This window comes from Eptesicus fuscus, chromosome 5 (genome assembly GCF_027574615.1).
Source record: "Eptesicus fuscus isolate TK198812 chromosome 5, DD_ASM_mEF_20220401, whole genome shotgun sequence".
Classification (NCBI taxonomy): domain Eukaryota; kingdom Metazoa; phylum Chordata; class Mammalia; order Chiroptera; family Vespertilionidae; genus Eptesicus; species Eptesicus fuscus.
The window spans coordinates 108411775-108428674 of NC_072477.1; the positions used below are offsets into that span (position 1 = coordinate 108411775).

General features: G+C 40.4%; 1 protein-coding gene across 3 annotated transcripts in view; it reads right to left on the reverse strand.

Annotated features, from left to right (window-relative positions):
• The window catches only part of REC114 (REC114 meiotic recombination protein), a 150886-nt gene that overhangs the window by 27580 nt on the left and 106406 nt on the right, over positions 1-16900 (reverse strand). For 2 of the 3 annotated variants that reach the window (XM_054716713.1, XM_054716712.1), the window contains exon 3: positions 4256-4339. The exons of the other annotated variant lie outside the window; for it this stretch is intronic. In XM_054716713.1, coding sequence (XP_054572688.1) covers positions 4256-4339 — 84 coding nt within the window. The remainder of the gene's footprint in view (positions 1-4255; positions 4340-16900) is intronic. 3 annotated transcript variants of the gene reach the window in all.

The following is a 16900-nucleotide window of genomic DNA, read 5'->3' on the forward strand; positions in this document are numbered from 1 at the left end:
GTGGGAGGTGACCTGGCGATCAGGGGAAGGTGATGGCCCATCACACCTCTGCTGCTGCCACTACCAGCATCACAAGCCTCGGCCTACCTGAGCCTTGGGTGGCCCTGGGCAGCTGGGTGCCTGGGCAGCCGCCATCCAAGGCTTGTCTGCACCTTGAGCCGGCCCTTGGGGGCTGAGGGGCTGAGGGTACTGGGAGACTCCAGAGGCAGGCGTCCCGGCGGGGCTGAGGAGACTGGGCGCTGCCATCTTGTGGCTGTGGGCACCGCCATCTTTGAGGGCATGACCGTTAATTAGCATATTCCCTCCTTATTGGCTGTGGGAGCCACCATCTTTGAGGGCAGACAGTCAATTAGCATATTCCCTCTTTATTAGATAGGATAATAAAAGGCTAATATGCAAATCGACTGAACAGTGGAATGACTGGTCACTATGATGCGCACTGACCACCAGGGGGAAGATGCTCAATGCAGGAGCTGCTTCCAGCCCACAGGGCCTGACTGATAGCAGGAGCAGGGGGCGGGGCCGGCAAGCGGCTGTTGCCAGGCCAGCCAAGGTGGATGCCAGCAGGGGCCCCCTGATCACCCTGCTGGTCACCCCACAGATCGGCCCTCATTGCCGGCCAGGCCTAGGGACCCTACCCGTGCAGACTTTTGTGCATAGGGCCTCTAGTAAACTATAACTGAAACAATATCTCCCTTACATGGTAAAGAATATCCAATCAATAGCCAGCAATGTTCTTAATGTCTAAATGTGTCTGCCCATTCAGGTCAGCAAGATGTCAAGCATGACACTAACTACAGTGTTCTGGAAGGTCTAGGTAATTCAGTAAGGTGAGAAAAGTAATACACATAAACTACTGAAAATAAAACCTTATCATTGTGAATTATAATATTACTTTCCTGGAAATTAATAAATTATCAGAGTTAATAAAAATTTAGTAAGGAAGCTAAATAATACAGAAAAAAATCCAATAATATCTCTGGGATAAAGAGCACCACTCATATTACACCAGGCAAAAGTTTCCTAACCTTAAATATTTAAAAATCTATATATTATATGATATATACATAAATATTATGTAGAACATTATTTAGTTGCACAAATTACATAAATATATATTTCTATGTAACATATAATCTATACACATCCATAACATGCAATCTCCCTACAGATAGTATCTAAATACTCTGAAGAGGAAAGTTATACAAAAGCAGTAGATAGGCCATTCACAGAAGAGATATGGATAGCTAACAAACACAAAAAAATGTTTATTCTCATTAGTTACTAAAGAAATGCAAATTAAAGGAACATGCTCATTTTGGCCTACCAAATTGGAAACAAGTTTTTAAATGTAAACTGTATCACTCTATTGGAAAGGATTTGGATAAACGAGCATTCTTATAGATTGGTACTGCTGTAGAAATGGACAACCTATCTGAAGGGGAAATTTACTAAATAAATGTTCAAATTTCTAGGACTTTTATCTCAAGAACACTGTAAATAAATTCTTAGGACAATCAAAACATATTTATAACAGTGAAAAGTTGAGAATTCATTAAGTGAATCATGGTGTATCCAAACAAAAAAATGCTACATAGCCATGAAGAATCATGTTTTCAAAGACTAAAAAATGACTTGGCATAATACTTCTGATATAAATGTTACAAGACAAGAGAGCAGGATACAAAGCACTCTATATGCTATGATCCCAAATTTGTAAGTATCTACATGGCAGACACTGTTCAGTGCCATGAGCCAATCCACGGCTCAGGCTAGAAAAGGCAAACACTCATTTTGCCATGTGGGATGGCCACATTACTTTTTTTTTTTCTAGTCCATGAGACAGAAATAGACATCTCCTAGGGGTTGTGGGAATTAGAGAGCTATATAGGAAAGTTTATGCTTTCCTTATAAAATGAACTGATGAAGTTGGTCTTCCTTGAATGGAAATAAAATAGAGCTGTAGTACCATTTTGTAAATGTGAGGGAGAGGCCAAGGGAATTGCAAAGATGTCGACCTTGGCACTGTGAAGTTGCTGGGCCAAAGCTAGCTAGCACTGCCTGTTTCTGGATTTCTTATTTAGTAAAATAATGATGATAATAATAATAATAGACACTATTTTGGGGGCCATTATACCTGGATTTTCTGTCACATGCATCTGAATGCTGATATAATACATATGCCTAGTAAAAGCTTCAAGATGTGAATATGACTGGTTCTTAATTAAATGTATTTGGATAATATTGGTTAGTGATAACATTCTATAAGTTTCATGTGTACATTTTAAAAATATGTCGGTATACTCTACTGTGTACTCACCACCCGGAGTCTCGTCTCCTGTCAGTATATATTTGACCCCCTTTACCCTCTTCATCCTCCCCCAACCTACTGATAACCAGCTTTTTGTTGTCATTAATATAATTATTATTTTTGAGTGGTTAAATTATGACTGGTTTTTATTTTGCTCTTTAGACTTAGTTAAATTTTAAATAGTAATATATAATCAGGAAAAAATTAAAACTCAAGTATCAGACATATGGCATGGTGTAACTTTAAAAAAAACACATATACATTCATTTATCATGACACAGTCCTGGGCTGGGAGTCATAAGATTAATGGGTAGCCCCGTTCTCTGACAGGTGGTTATAACTGTGGCTGTGGCTAAGGTTGAGTTCACTTTCTTCCTGTGTGAAAGGAGGACAGGGGTTCATGAATTTTTTGATTATGTGCTCCAGACCACTTTGGCAATCTGGTGAGGCCAGCGGGCCCCTTCTTAGAACAACGTTTTTAATTACACAAAATACATAAGATTACAAAGAAAGCCAATTATACTGAAATGGTTTATTACAATATTAACATACTATTTTTTTGTGTGAACTAATATTATATATGCTTTCTTATTAACATGCTCAATAAAAAGATTTTAGTCCTAGCATGAATAACCACCATAATTCTGAGGTAGTGATGAGCATAAATGACATGTCAGATATCTGAAACAACTGAGATGGGATATGAAGATATCTGTGATTTCTATTGGTGCAAAAGTCTAATATGATTGGGCTGCTACCTACATTCATAATTGAAGGAAAAGGTAAACTTCAATTAGAGGTCAGTGGAAATCCTTGCAGTTCGTGGAACCCTGTATTCTTTGAGGACCCTTTGGAGGACCTGTGTACTGCAGGGTGAGTCCTTTCTAATTAGATGCTCTTTTTAAAAAATATATATATATTATTGATTTTTTTACAGAGAGGAAGGGAGAGGGATAGAAAATTAGAAACATCAATGAGAGAGAGACATTGATCAGCTCCCTCCTGTACACCCCCTACTGGGGATATGCCCGCAATCAAGGTACATGCCCTTGACTGGAATCGAACCTGGGACCCTTCAGTCGGCAGACCGATGCTCTATACACTGAGCCAAACCAGTTAGGGCTCTATTAGATGCTCTTGAAGACCTCTTCTGACTTTTAGTTTATGAGCCGTTAGAAATTAGGAACTCTCACCAAAATTTCAATATTATCTAGTCAGTGAATGCTAACCGATTGTTTTTTTATAGCTAATTCAGGGAGAAAACAATCCAGGTGATTAGTCCACATGTTTCTTTGGTGAGGATTATTCTTTATGTTTAATAGAGGTAGACAGCATATAAAAATGAATTTAATTTTTAATATTAAAGAGAAAAATGAAAAGATACATTCAGTGAAGCACTAAAAAATACACAACTTTTGTTGTTGTTGTTGTTAATCCTTACCTGAGGATATTTTTCCATTACTTTTTACAGAGAGTGGAAGGGAGGGAGAGAAAGAGAAACATGGATGTGAAAGAGACGCATTGATTGGCTGTCTCCCACACATGCCCTACCAGGGCAGGATGGAATCTGCAACCCACCTCTTCCTGGCCTGACACTCTAACCACTAAGCCAAAAATACACAACTTTTTAACATCTAGTAAAGCAAATGATACAGTCCACTTCCCTTCACTTTGTGCTTGGGTGATGGAGCATGGCTGCCTGACTTCCTCAGACAGATCTGTCAGAGCCCTGACTCCTCAGTAACATCCTCTTACTAACTGGCTTCTACCTTTCTACAGTCCTTGTTTCATGTTCTGCTCATGATGCAAACCTTTCTTAAACATGTGTATTATTCCAGTACCATCTCACCTGCAGAGAGAAACTCCCAACCCCCCCATGTGCACATAGAAAATGAGAAGGGTGTGGTCAATTGCTTAAAAACAGTTGGCCACACAGCATCTTGCCTTTATCGTTGTTCCAAACAACAGACAATCCATGCGTCTCACAATCTTCAACCAGTTCTTGCTACCAATGAGTGAAAACCCTTCCTGAAACAAAACAATTAACAAAATTAGCAATAAGAGGGAAAAGGGACGTGAAGAGTAGCTGTAGTGCAGAAAGCTATGTGGTTATTTATCTATAACTAGAGGCCCGGTGCACAAATTCGTGTACAGGTGGGGTCCCTTGGCCTGGCTGGCGATCAGGGCCGATTGGGGCTGTGGGAGGTTGGCTGGCCGTGGTAGGTTGGCTGTGGGAGTGCACTGACCATCAGGAAGCAGCTCCTGCATTGAGCAGCTGCCCCCTGGTGGGTCAGTGTGTGTCATAGCGACCGGTCGTTCTGCTGTTTGGTCAATTTGCATATTAGCCTTTTATTATATAGGATAATGTCTTATTATGGGCAAGGCCTCTAATTCAATTTTTTTTAGGTAGTTAAAGGGAGGGGCAGAATTTTCACTTGAGCCGAAGCTAAAATTGCCCTTACCTTAAAAATCTGTATACCACTGAGACACATCCTGGTGAGGCTCATTTTGAACCCTGACACTGTTCTATTACGTGCATAAGTATTTGGAACCATCTTATCTCTTTAGTGAAAGGAACCTTTTGTTACGTTACAATGACTAACTCTATCTCTTGAGTTGTGTTTTGGCTTCAAGCCTGTATCCAGTATTCATGCAGCAACTTCAGCTCTTCTGTTCAATATTTACCTGGCATATCTTTTATTTTATTTTCTCTAAATATTTCTAGATTTTTATGTATTAGATAGGAATAGCCCATGGACACAGACAATAGTCTGGCGAAGGCCTGGAAGGGGTAGGTGCAGGGTGGAGGAGATCAATAGGGAAAAAACCCCCACTAAAACAAAGGGACATCTGTAATATTTTCAACAATAAAGATACATTTTAAATAAAGGAAAATATCATAGTTGAAAAGAGTTTTATGTGAAATAATATAAGTAATTGCTCTACAATGTACTTTATATTCTCAGCTCCTCTCAAAGAGATATTAATTGACCCTATGTTCACTTAATATTAATTGACCCTATGTTCACTGACTGTAGGACTGACTTCCATCATGCTGACCCAGCACTGGCTGCCACGGGGGCTGCGATCAGACCCTGCTTTTCTCTCCAGGCCTGATCGCAGCCCCCATGGTGACCAGTGACTGTGGGACTGACTTCTGGTGTTCAGTTGAGCCTTCGGTTGTTTTGGACGTGACGGACCCTAGCTCTTTATATACACTGAGTGGCCAGATTATTATGATCTCTGAAAGCATAATAATCTGGCCACTCAGTGTATATCCTATATAATAAAAGGCTAATATGCAAATTGTCCCCTCAACCAGGAGTTCAACCAGCAGGCAGGCTGGCCAACCGCCCATGTCCCCTCCCCCTGGCCAGGCTGGCCAGACCCCACCCATGCACGAATTCATGCACCAGGCCTCTAATATATATATACTGAGTGGCCAGATGATTATGCGTTCAGAGATCATAATAATCTGGCCACTCAGTGTATACAGATGTGTGCACAGAGATGGCTTAGTATCCCAACTGCCAGGATGACCTCCTGATACATATGTCCCTGTGCCCCAGTGCTCTTCCTGCACAATCAACACGAATAGTCTCACCTTTTATTTCTTTTCTTAACCTTTCCATATTGAAAAACAAACTATTAAAGATAGTAAATGTTTGTCGTCAGACTAGCTATACTCTTCTGTTCCTCTAGGATTTGCCAAAAGATGAGTTTACATTCCTAAAAGCCAAGATTTCCATTATGCTAATTTATTAACTTATCTGACACATCCTAACTACACAGTGAGATTTATCTTCATAAGAATCTTATTGTCAGGCTAGAGACCCTCAGCCCCGCCTGCACCCTCTCCAATCCAGAACCCCTTCGGGGATGTCCAACTGCCAGGTTAGGCCCGATCCCAAACTGGCAGTTGGACATCCCTCTCACAATCCAAGACCACTGGCTCCTAACCACTCACCTGCCTGCCAGCCTGATCACCCCTAACCACCTCTGCCTGCCAGCCTGGTCGCCCCTAACCTCTCTGCCTACCTACCCAATTGCCCTAACTGTTCCCCTGCTGGCCTGATCCCCCTAACTGCTCTCTCCTGCCAGCCTGGTTGCCCATAACTGCTCTCCCCTGCCAGCCTGATCGCCCCTAACCACCTCTGCCTCAGCCCCCGCCATCGTGGCTTTGTCAGGAAGAATATCCAGAAGATGTCCGGTCTAATTAGCATATTACCATTTTATTAGTATAGAGTCCTATAAACAGAAAGTTGAAGCAATTTGTTTTAGATGCTGAGTGTTTAGTTCAATCTGAGAAAAACAAACAAAAAAGGCAAAGGATAGTAGAGGGCACACAAGTCTCGAAAGCTGGACAACAGTTGGATCCAAATGGAAAGATGAACTTTTTCTGTAGCTTATTAATAAAGTAAATAAAATTGACTCTAATGATTATGGCAGCTCTTGAACTCCAATTATGTTGTCAGCAGATTTCCTCAGTTAATCAGGCTGTTAAGTTTGAATATGGTTAGCATTTGATAAAACAAATACAGTGACAGAAAACTGATACACTGACAGGATGTAAAACCTACATGCACACTGCCTTTCTACCAGGTAATGTCAGCCTACCCAACCCAGGGACGGCCGCTGTAGATCTCAAGAAATCTCTCAGTCTTGGAAAATAAAAGAAAATGTTGTCCTTTATCCACTGGAACCCTCACAAAATCTCCATTCCTAAATCTGAGTAGGATAAAACTTTCATAGAAATTTATAGCCCAGGTGAACAGTGTAGGGTTAATTCCTTGACATTTTCATTAGAAAGAAGAGTCAATTGTAAAGTGTTGACTCTAAGAGTTTCATCATCAATAGTTGGTTTTCTTCTTTTTTTAAAATAATTTTATAAAATATATTTTTATTGATTTCAGTGAGAAAGGGAAAATGAGAGAGAGAGAGAGAGAGAGAAACATCAATGATGAGAAAGAATCATTGATTGTCTGCCGCCTGCATGCCTCCTACTGGGGATCAAGCCCACAACCCGGGCATGTGCCCTTGACTGGAATCGAACCTGGGACTCTTCAGTCTACAGGCCGATGCTTTATCCACTGAGCCAAATCAGCTAGGGTGACTTCTTCTTTTTAATACAAAATGCAATTAGGCAAACTATTTGTGATTTCTTCTTAAAACTCTCTTGGAATTAGCAAAGAGATATTTGGTCATCCTATATAATAAAAGCCTAATATGCTAAGTGTCCAGTCATCCATTCAACCAATCAAAGCATAATATACTAATGACTAGAGGCCCGGTGTATGACATTTGTGCACTGGGGAGGGTGTCCCTCAGCCCAGCTTGCACCCTCTCTAATATGGACATCCCTCTCACAATCCGGGTCCGCTGGCTCCTAACCGCTCACCTACCTGACTGATTGCCCCCTAACTGCTTCCTTGCTGGCCTGATTGCCCCCAAATACCCTCTGCTGCTGGCCTGATCACCCTCAAGGCTTTTATTATTATAGATATGACCCTGCACAGAAAATTTTACTAACCCTGCTTTACAATAAGGGCTTGACGATTGAATCATTAGGACCAGACACCAAGATTTCCTTTCTTTGAATAGTGGAGGGAATACTTATCTTGTCTTTAAGTTGCCCGGAAATTAAAATGAGATAATGACTTAGAAAAGTATAAAAGCACCATATAAAGACAACTGTCTTTTTAATGAAGTGGCAAAATGAAAAACACTTTTTATTCTCCCCTTCCTTCCTTTACAGCTTTTATTTAAACTTTGAAATTTATAAAAATTTCACTCCAATTTTCATTTCTTTACATTCAACATTATTTTGTATTGGTTTCAGGTTTTATATTAGTTACAGAATAGTGGTTAGACAATCATATACTTTACGAAGTGTTCCCCGATATTTCTAGTACCCACCTGGCATCATACCATCATTACAACACTACTGACTATATTCCCTATTTAAGTGACAATGGGTTCAGTCTTTCTTTTGTGTTTCTTGTCCTTCCTTTTCTTTCTCACTTCTTCCCTCATTTTCTTTATATAATATCTCAATTGGCCATCAAAGCTCAGTGAAGGCACTGGGACACGCTTAATCCATTTTACAGACCAGGAAACTGAGGCCAATTCCAATTGGCTGTGGAACTTGACTCAGCACACAGGAAGCCCCCAGAGCCATGCTCTTTGCGCTTCCTAAGGGGCAGCGGCCCAGCAAACAGAACAAACCTTCCAGTCAGGCTTCCGAGCCTCTTTCTCAAGCACCTCTTCATTGCGGATGCTCCACATTCTTTCCTCCCCCCCCCCATTCTTTACTGCCCCCCCCCCCTTCTCCGGAGCAGGTGGAAGGCTTCCCACTCACTGCCTAGGCATGCTCTGCCATGGGGCAGGGTGTAGCGAGCTTGCTTTTGGGTCAAGGCAGGAGCAGTAGTCACTGCCTCTGAAGTGTGAAGGCTGCCTGAGCGAGGCCCATTAGCACTGGGAGCTTCTCTGAATCATGTCAGTCAGTCTAGTACCCTGCAGTGCAGCACCCCTTCACTGAGGTGGCTCCACCCCTCAACCCCCGCCTCAGGGGTGAGGGTCCTTGCCCCTCTGCCAGGAGTCCTTCCATGCCCCTTGATCCCTGGCTGGGCCCACCCACGTCTTGGGGGCACTGCAGAACCTCTGTCTCTCTGCAGATGAGGCAGATCCCTGCCCTAGGTCTCCGCAAAGCTATGAATCTGTGGCCAGAGGCCTGGTCTGGGTCTCAGCAACCACATGCCTGCAATATTCCCAGGGACCCTGGGAGTGGCTGGGCGAGTCCCGCCTCACCTCCCCGGCATGCCGATCTCCCCCGGGATCCCCGTGAAGCGCCTGGCTGGGCCCGGCCACGCCCCCCCAGGGTGGCGATCGCCCCCGGGACCCCTAGGGAAGCGGCTGGCTGGGCCCGGCCATGCCCCCCCAGGGTGGCGATCGGCCCCGGGACCCCCGGAATTAAGAGGATTGGGCGCTGCCATCTTGGTCTTCTCAACGGCCAGATAGGCCACCCGGAGTCCTGCCCCCAGCCTCTCACAGGTCCAATCATGGGCATAGCGGAGGTGCGGTCAATTTGCATGTTTCTCTATTATAAGGTAGGATATGCTAAGGCCACTCAACTGCTCACTATGACGTGCACTGATCACCAGCGGGCAGACAGTCGACCGGTTATCCAGTCGCTTATGACATGCGCTGACCACCAGGTGGCAGATGCTCCAACTGGTAGGTTAGCTTGCTGCTAGGGTCTGGCTGATTGGGATTGAATGAGACAGGCTGGACATGCCCTGGAGCCCTCCTGCGGTCCCTCCTTGGCTGGCCAACCTCCCACATCCCTCCCTGGCCCTGAACATGCACCGGTGGGGTATGTCAGCCTGGTCTGCACCCTCTCACAATCCGGGACCCCTCGGGGGATGTCAGAAAGCCTGTTTCAGACCGATCCTGTAGGCCAGGCCAAGGGACCCCATTGGTGCACAAATTCGTGCACCGGGTCTCTAGTTATTATATATATAAAAAAACCTGTAGATCTAGCGTAAAACAGCAGTACATGGAAAATTGGCACTCAGACACCTTGCTGGGGCAGTGGAAATGGTACAGCTCTTATGGAGGGCAATTTGGCAATATCAAATGTACAAATGCATTTATTCTTTAGTGCAGCAACCCCAATACTGGGAATTCATTTCACAGATCAACCTGTACATGTATGAAATGATGCATGGACTAGGTTAAGTATTCTGCATTTTTTATGGTAGAAGACTAAAAACTTAACTATGCATCAATAGTGGACTGGTTAAATAAAGTATGGTACTCTATACAGTGGAATACTATAAAACTGTAAAAAAAAAAAAAAGGATGCAGTATATCAGCGCTGTCCAGTAGAAATTTGAGTCACATATGTAATTAAAAATTTTCTAGTATGATAACTATGGAAGAAATTGAAGCAGTCATCAAAAAGCTTCCAGCAAACAAAAGCCTGGGGCCAAATGGCTTCACAGGGGAGTTTTACCAAACATTCAAGGAAGAACTAAAACCTATCCTCCTCAGACTATTTCAGAAAATTCAAGAGGAAGGAACACTTCCAAGCTCCTTCTATGAAGCCAGCATCACCCTAATACCAAAACCAGATAAAGACAACACAACGAAAGAGAATTACAGGCCAATATCTCTCATGGACATAGATGCCAAAATCCTCAACAAAATTCTAGCAAATCGGATCCAGCAGTACATCAGAAAGATCATACACCATGACCAAGTAGGATTTATCCCGGGGATGCAAGGATGGTACAACATTCGCAAATAAATAAATGTGATACATCACATAAACAAATTGAAACATAAAAATCACATAAACAAATTGAGAGATAACAATCAGAATTGATGCAGAAAAAGCATTTGACAATATCCAACACCCTTTCTTGATAAAAACTCTCAGCAAGGTGGGAATAGAAGGATCATACCTCAACATAATAAAAGCCATATATGACAAATCCACAGTCAACATCATACTCAATGGGCAAAAACGAAAACCATTTCCACTAAGAACAGGAAAAAGACAGGGATGCCCACTCTCACCACTCTTGTTCAACATAGTGCTGGAAGTACTAGTCATTGCAATCAGACAAGAAGAAGAAATAAAAGGCATCCAAATTGGAAAAGAAGAAGTAAAACTGTCCTTATTGGCAGATGACATGATACTGTACATAGAAAACCCTAAAGACTCCATCAAAAAATTATTAGACTTAATAAATGAATTTGGCAATGTAGCAGGATAAAAAATTAATGCCAAGAAATCTATGGCATTTCTATACACCAAAAATGAACTTACAGAAAGAGAGACTAAAAAAGCAATCCCATTTACCATCACACCAAAAAATTAAGATACCTAGGAATAAACTTAAAAAAGAGGTAAAAGACCTATACACGGAAAACTACAGGACACTGAAAAAAGAGATAGAGGAAGACATAAACAGATGGAAGAACATACCATGTTCATGGATTGGTAGAATCAACATCATCAAAATGTCCATACTACCCAAAGCAATCTATAAATCCAATGCACTTCCCATTAAAATACCAATGGCATATTTCACAGACCTTGAACGAACTTTCCAAAAATTCATCTGGAATAAAAAAAGACCCCGAATAGCTACAGCAATCCTGAGAAGGAAGAACAAAGTAGGAGGGATCTCAATACCAGATATCAAACTATATTACAAAGCCACTGTTCTCAAAACTGCCTGGTATTGGCACAAGAACAGACATATAGATCAATGGAATAGAACAGAGAACCCAGAAATCGACCCAAATCGCTATGCTCAATTAATATTTGACAAAGGAGGCATGAACATACAATGGAGTCAAGACAGTCTCTTCAATAAATGGTGTTGGGAAAATTGGACAGATACATGCAAAAAAATGAAACTACACTACCAACTTACACCATACACAAAAATAAACTCAAAATGGATCAAGGACTTAAACATAAGACGGGAAACCATAAAAATACTAGAGGAATCTACAGGCAGAAAAATCTCTGACATATGCCAAAGCAATTTCTTCACTGATACTGCTCCTAGGGCAATGGAAACTAAACAAATGGGACTACATCAAAATAAAAAGCTTTTGTATAGCAAAGGAAACCATCAATAAAACAAGAAAGCCCACTACATGGGAGAACATATTTGCCCACGATATCAACGATAAGGGTTTAATCTCCAACATTTACAGGGAACTCATGCAGCTTAACAAAAAGAAGATAAACAACCCAATCAAAAAATGGGCAACTGATCTAAATAGACACTTTTTGAAAGAAGACAGAAGGAAGGCCAAGAGACATATGAAAACCTGCTCAAAGTCACTAATCATCAGAGAGATGCAAATCAAAACAACAATGCGGTACTATTTCACACCTGTCAGAATGGCTTTTATCAACAAGTCAACAAATGACAAGTGCTGGCAAGGATGCGGAGAAAAAGGAACCCTCGTGCACTGCTGGTGGGAATGCAGACTGGTGCAGCCACTGTGGAGAACAGTATGGAGTTTCCTCATAAAACTAAAAATGGAACTCCCATTTGACCCAGTGATCCCACTTCTAGGAATATATCCCAAGAAACTAGAAACATCAATCAGAAAGGATATATGCACCCCTATGTTCATAGCAGCACAATTCACCATAGCTAAGATTTGGAAACAGCCTAAGTGCCCATCAGCAGATGAGTGGATTAAATTTTCTAGTAGACACATATTAAAAATAAAAAGAAACTGATAAAATTTTAATATTTTATTTAACTTAATGGATCAAACATTATTTCAACATGTAAACAATGTAAAATATTATTAATAAAATATTTAATGTAAACTAAGTCTATGAAATATGATGCACATTTTAAACTCACACCATATCTCAATTCAGACACTGTATTTTCCATGGTTAAATTGAAATGTGTCGTAAAAAATAATGTTGAGTTTAATGGGAATATACAGTATTTTATACTGCTTCCATTTTTAAATCAAAATTTAAATTAAATAAAATTTAAAATTCTGTCTTTTCTTTGTATTTTTGTTTATTTTTTTAAAAAATAATTCTTTTTTGTTGAAAGTATTACATATGTCCCATTCCCCCCCCCCCATTGACCCCTTCCACCCCAAATCTGCCCCGAGCCCCAGTTCCTCAACGCCTCATTGTCTGTATCCATGGGCCATGCATATATGCATAAAAGGTCCTTGGTCGATTCCCTCCCACACACCCACCTTCCCCCACCTTCCCTCCAAGATTCCACACTCTGTTCCATGCTTCCATGTCTCTGGATCCACTCATTCAACAGTTTATTTTGTTACTTAGATTTCACATATGAGTGAGATCATGTGATACTGTCTTTCTCTGACTGACTTATTTCAATTAGCATGATACTCTCCAGGTCCCACCAGGCTGTCTCAAAGGGTAAGAGATTCTTCTTTTTTTACTGCTGCATAGTATTCCATGGTGTAAATGTACCACAGCTTTTTTATCCACTCATCTGCTGATGGGTACTTGGGCTGTTCCCAGATCTTCGCTATTGTAAATTGGGTTACTATGAACATGGGGGTGCATACATTCTTTCTGATTGGCATTTAGAATTTCTTAGAATATGTTCCTAGAAGTGGGATCACTAGGTCAAATGGCAGTTCCATATTTAATTTTTTGAGGAAGCTCCATACTGCTTTCCATAATGGCTGCATGAGTCTGCATTCTCACCAGCAGTGCACTAGGGTTCCCTTTTCTCCACATCCTCACCAGCACTTGTCATTTGTTCATTTGTTGATGGTAGTCATTCTGACAGGTGTGAGGTGATACCTCATTGTCATTTTAATTTGCAGCTCTCTGATGATAAATGACTTTGAGCATTTTTTCATATGTCTTTTGGCTTTCTGTATGTCCACTTTGGGGAAGTGTCTATTTAGGTCCTTTGCCCATTTTTAAATTGGATTGTTTGTCTTCCTTTCGTTAAGTTGTATGAGTTCTTTATATATTTTGGATATTAACCCTTTATCAGATGTATCATGTTCTCACATACAGTGGGCTCCCTTTTTGTTTGTTTTCTTTTGCTGTGCAGAAGCTTTTTATTTTGATGTTGTTTCATTTATTTTCTCCTTAGTTTCCTTTGCCCAAGGATATATATCCGTAAACATTGCTACAAGAGATGTATGAGATTTTGCTGCCTATGGTTTCTTCTAGGATTTTTATGGTTTCACAATTTAGAGCATTTTATCCATTTTTAGTTTATTCTTTTTAAAAAAAATATTTTTATTGATTTCAGAGAGGAAGGGATAGGGACAGAGAGAGAGAAACATCAATGATGAGAATCACTGATTGGCTGCCTCCCACACGCCCCGCACTGGGGGTCGAGCCCACAACCTGGGCATGTGCCCTTGACCGGAATCGAACCCAGGACCCTCCAGTCCCAAGGCTGACGCTCTATCCACTGAGCCAAACCAGCTAGGGCTTGAGTTTATTCTTGTGTATGGTGTTAGTTGGTGGTCTAATTTCATTTTTTGCATGTATCTGTTGAATTTTCCCCATACCATTTGTTGAAGATGCTCTCTTAACTCCATTGTATGCTCTTGACTCCTTTGTCAAATATTAACTGAGAGTAATGGTTTGGGTCAATTTCTGGGGTCTCTGTTCCATTCCATTGATCTATATGCCGGCTCTTGTGCCAGTACCAGGCTGTTTTGATTATCGTGGCTTTGTAGTATAACTTGAAATCTGGCACTGTTCTTTGTTCTTCTTTCTCAAGATTGTTGCAGCTATTCAGGGTCTTTATTGATTCCATATACATTTTTGGAGTGAAATATGCTGTTGGTATTTTAATAGGAATTGCATTGAATCTGTAGATTGCTTTAGGTAGGATGGACATTTTAATGATGTTGAGTCTACCAATCCATGAATATGGTATATTCTTCTACTTGTTTACGTATTGTTCTTTCTCTTTTTTCAACATACTGTACTTTGCCGAGTACAGGGCTTTTGCCTCCGTGGTTAAGTTTATTCCTAACTTATCTTAATATTTTTGTTGTAATGGTAAATGAGATTGTTTAATTTCTCTTTCTTAGAATTCATTATTGGTGTATAAAAAAGCCATCGATTTTTGGGTTTTGAGTTTGTATCCTGCTACATTGCCAAATTCATTTATTAAATCTAGTAGTTTTATGTTGGAGTATTTAGAGTAAGCATGTCAAACTCATGGGCTGCATGTGCCCACAATTAATATTTTTGCGGCCCAGCAAAAGAAACATTTTAATAAAAATTTTGTAACTTAATTTTTACAATATCTTGTTATACATAATTATTATTAACGAACTACAATGTACACTAATGACTGATTACTATAATCATGCTGCATTCATTTCCCTTATGCGCCTTACATGCAGGCGCACCATTTCTCTCCACTAATACTAGCAGCGAATCTTTTAGCAGCCAATTGTCATGTCATTAGTCTTGGACTGACTTGTTTGGTGTTCACAACAGGAAATATTTTGCTTTTGGAGAATAAGAAAAATAGGTTTATTTGCATTACACTTATTAATTTGTGCAGTTATTCAGTGTCTGATAAGCTAATGTTCAAGATAAAATATTAATTTTTATTAAAATGTTCTATTATTTATGTTAACAATTACTCATTTATTTCAGCCCTTTGTATTCAGCATGTCTCTATTGAAATAAACCTACGATTCTATGAAAATTGAAGCTTTTATTTTTTTGCAGCCCACATAAACTTAAACCTTGTTTATGTGGCCTGTGTTAGCCTTTGAGTTTGACATGCTTGCTTTAGTGTTTTCTATGTACAATATCATGTCATCTGTGAATAATGAGAATATTACTTCCCCCTTTCCAATTTGGATGCCTTTTATTTCTTCTTCTTGTCTTATTTTGCTTCATGATAATGCACCATCCATTTTGAGTTTATTCTTGTGTATGGTGTTAGTTGGTGCTTCTTCCAGCACTATGTTGAATAAGAGTGGTGAAAGAGGGCATCCCTGTCTTGTTCCTGTTCTTAGGAGAAATGGTTTTAGTTTTTGTCCATTGAGTATGATGTTTGCTGTAGTTTTGTCATATGTGGCTTTTATCACATTGAGATATGCTCTCTCTATTCTCAATTTGCTGATAGTTTTTATCATAAATGGGTGTTGAATTTTGTTGAATGCTTTTTCTGTGTCTATTGATATGATCATGTGATTTTTATCTTTCAATTTGTGTGATTTATTACATTTAATGTTTTGCAAATATTGTACCACCCATGCATCCCTGGAATAAATCACACATAGTCATGGGGTATGATCTTAATATATTGCTGGATCTGATTTGCTGATATTTTGTTGAGGATTTGAGCATCTATGTTCATCATGGATAGTGGCCTATAAGCCTCTTTCTTTGTACTGTTTTATCAGGTTTTGGAATTAGGGTAATATGGGCCTCATAAAAAGAGCTTGGAGGAGTTCTTTCCTCTTGGATTTTTTTTGGAACAGTTTGGGGAGTATAGGTATTACTAGGTGTACCAGTTAATAATGGATTTTGTAATAAAAGAAAACACGATAATTTTAAGAGAAACATCAAAAGTGCTTTATTCAAAGTAATGTCCATCATTAGCTACACATTTTCCCCATCTTTCAGGTAATTTGTGGATACCGTCCCAATAGAACTTTTCTGTTTTGAGGCAAACCATTCAGAGACCCAATTTTCCACTTCTTCATATGTTTTGAAGTGCTGCTCAGAAAGTGCGTGTGCCATCGATCGGAACAAGTGGTAATCTGAAGGAGCAAGGTCTGGTGAATACAGCAGGTGGGTTAATACTTCCCAGGCAAGATCTTTTAATGTGTCTTTAACTGGTTTTGAAGTGTGTGATGGTGCATTGTCATGAAGCAAAATTACTTTGCCCATTCTGGTCGTTTTACAGTCAAAGTGTGGTTCAAATTGATTATTTGTTGTCGGTAGATCAGTATTAATGGTTTCACCTGGTTTTAGAAGCTAAAATACACCACACTTTCCTGATCCCACCAAACGCAAAGCATTGTCTTCTTTCCAAACTGATTTGGCCTTGCAGT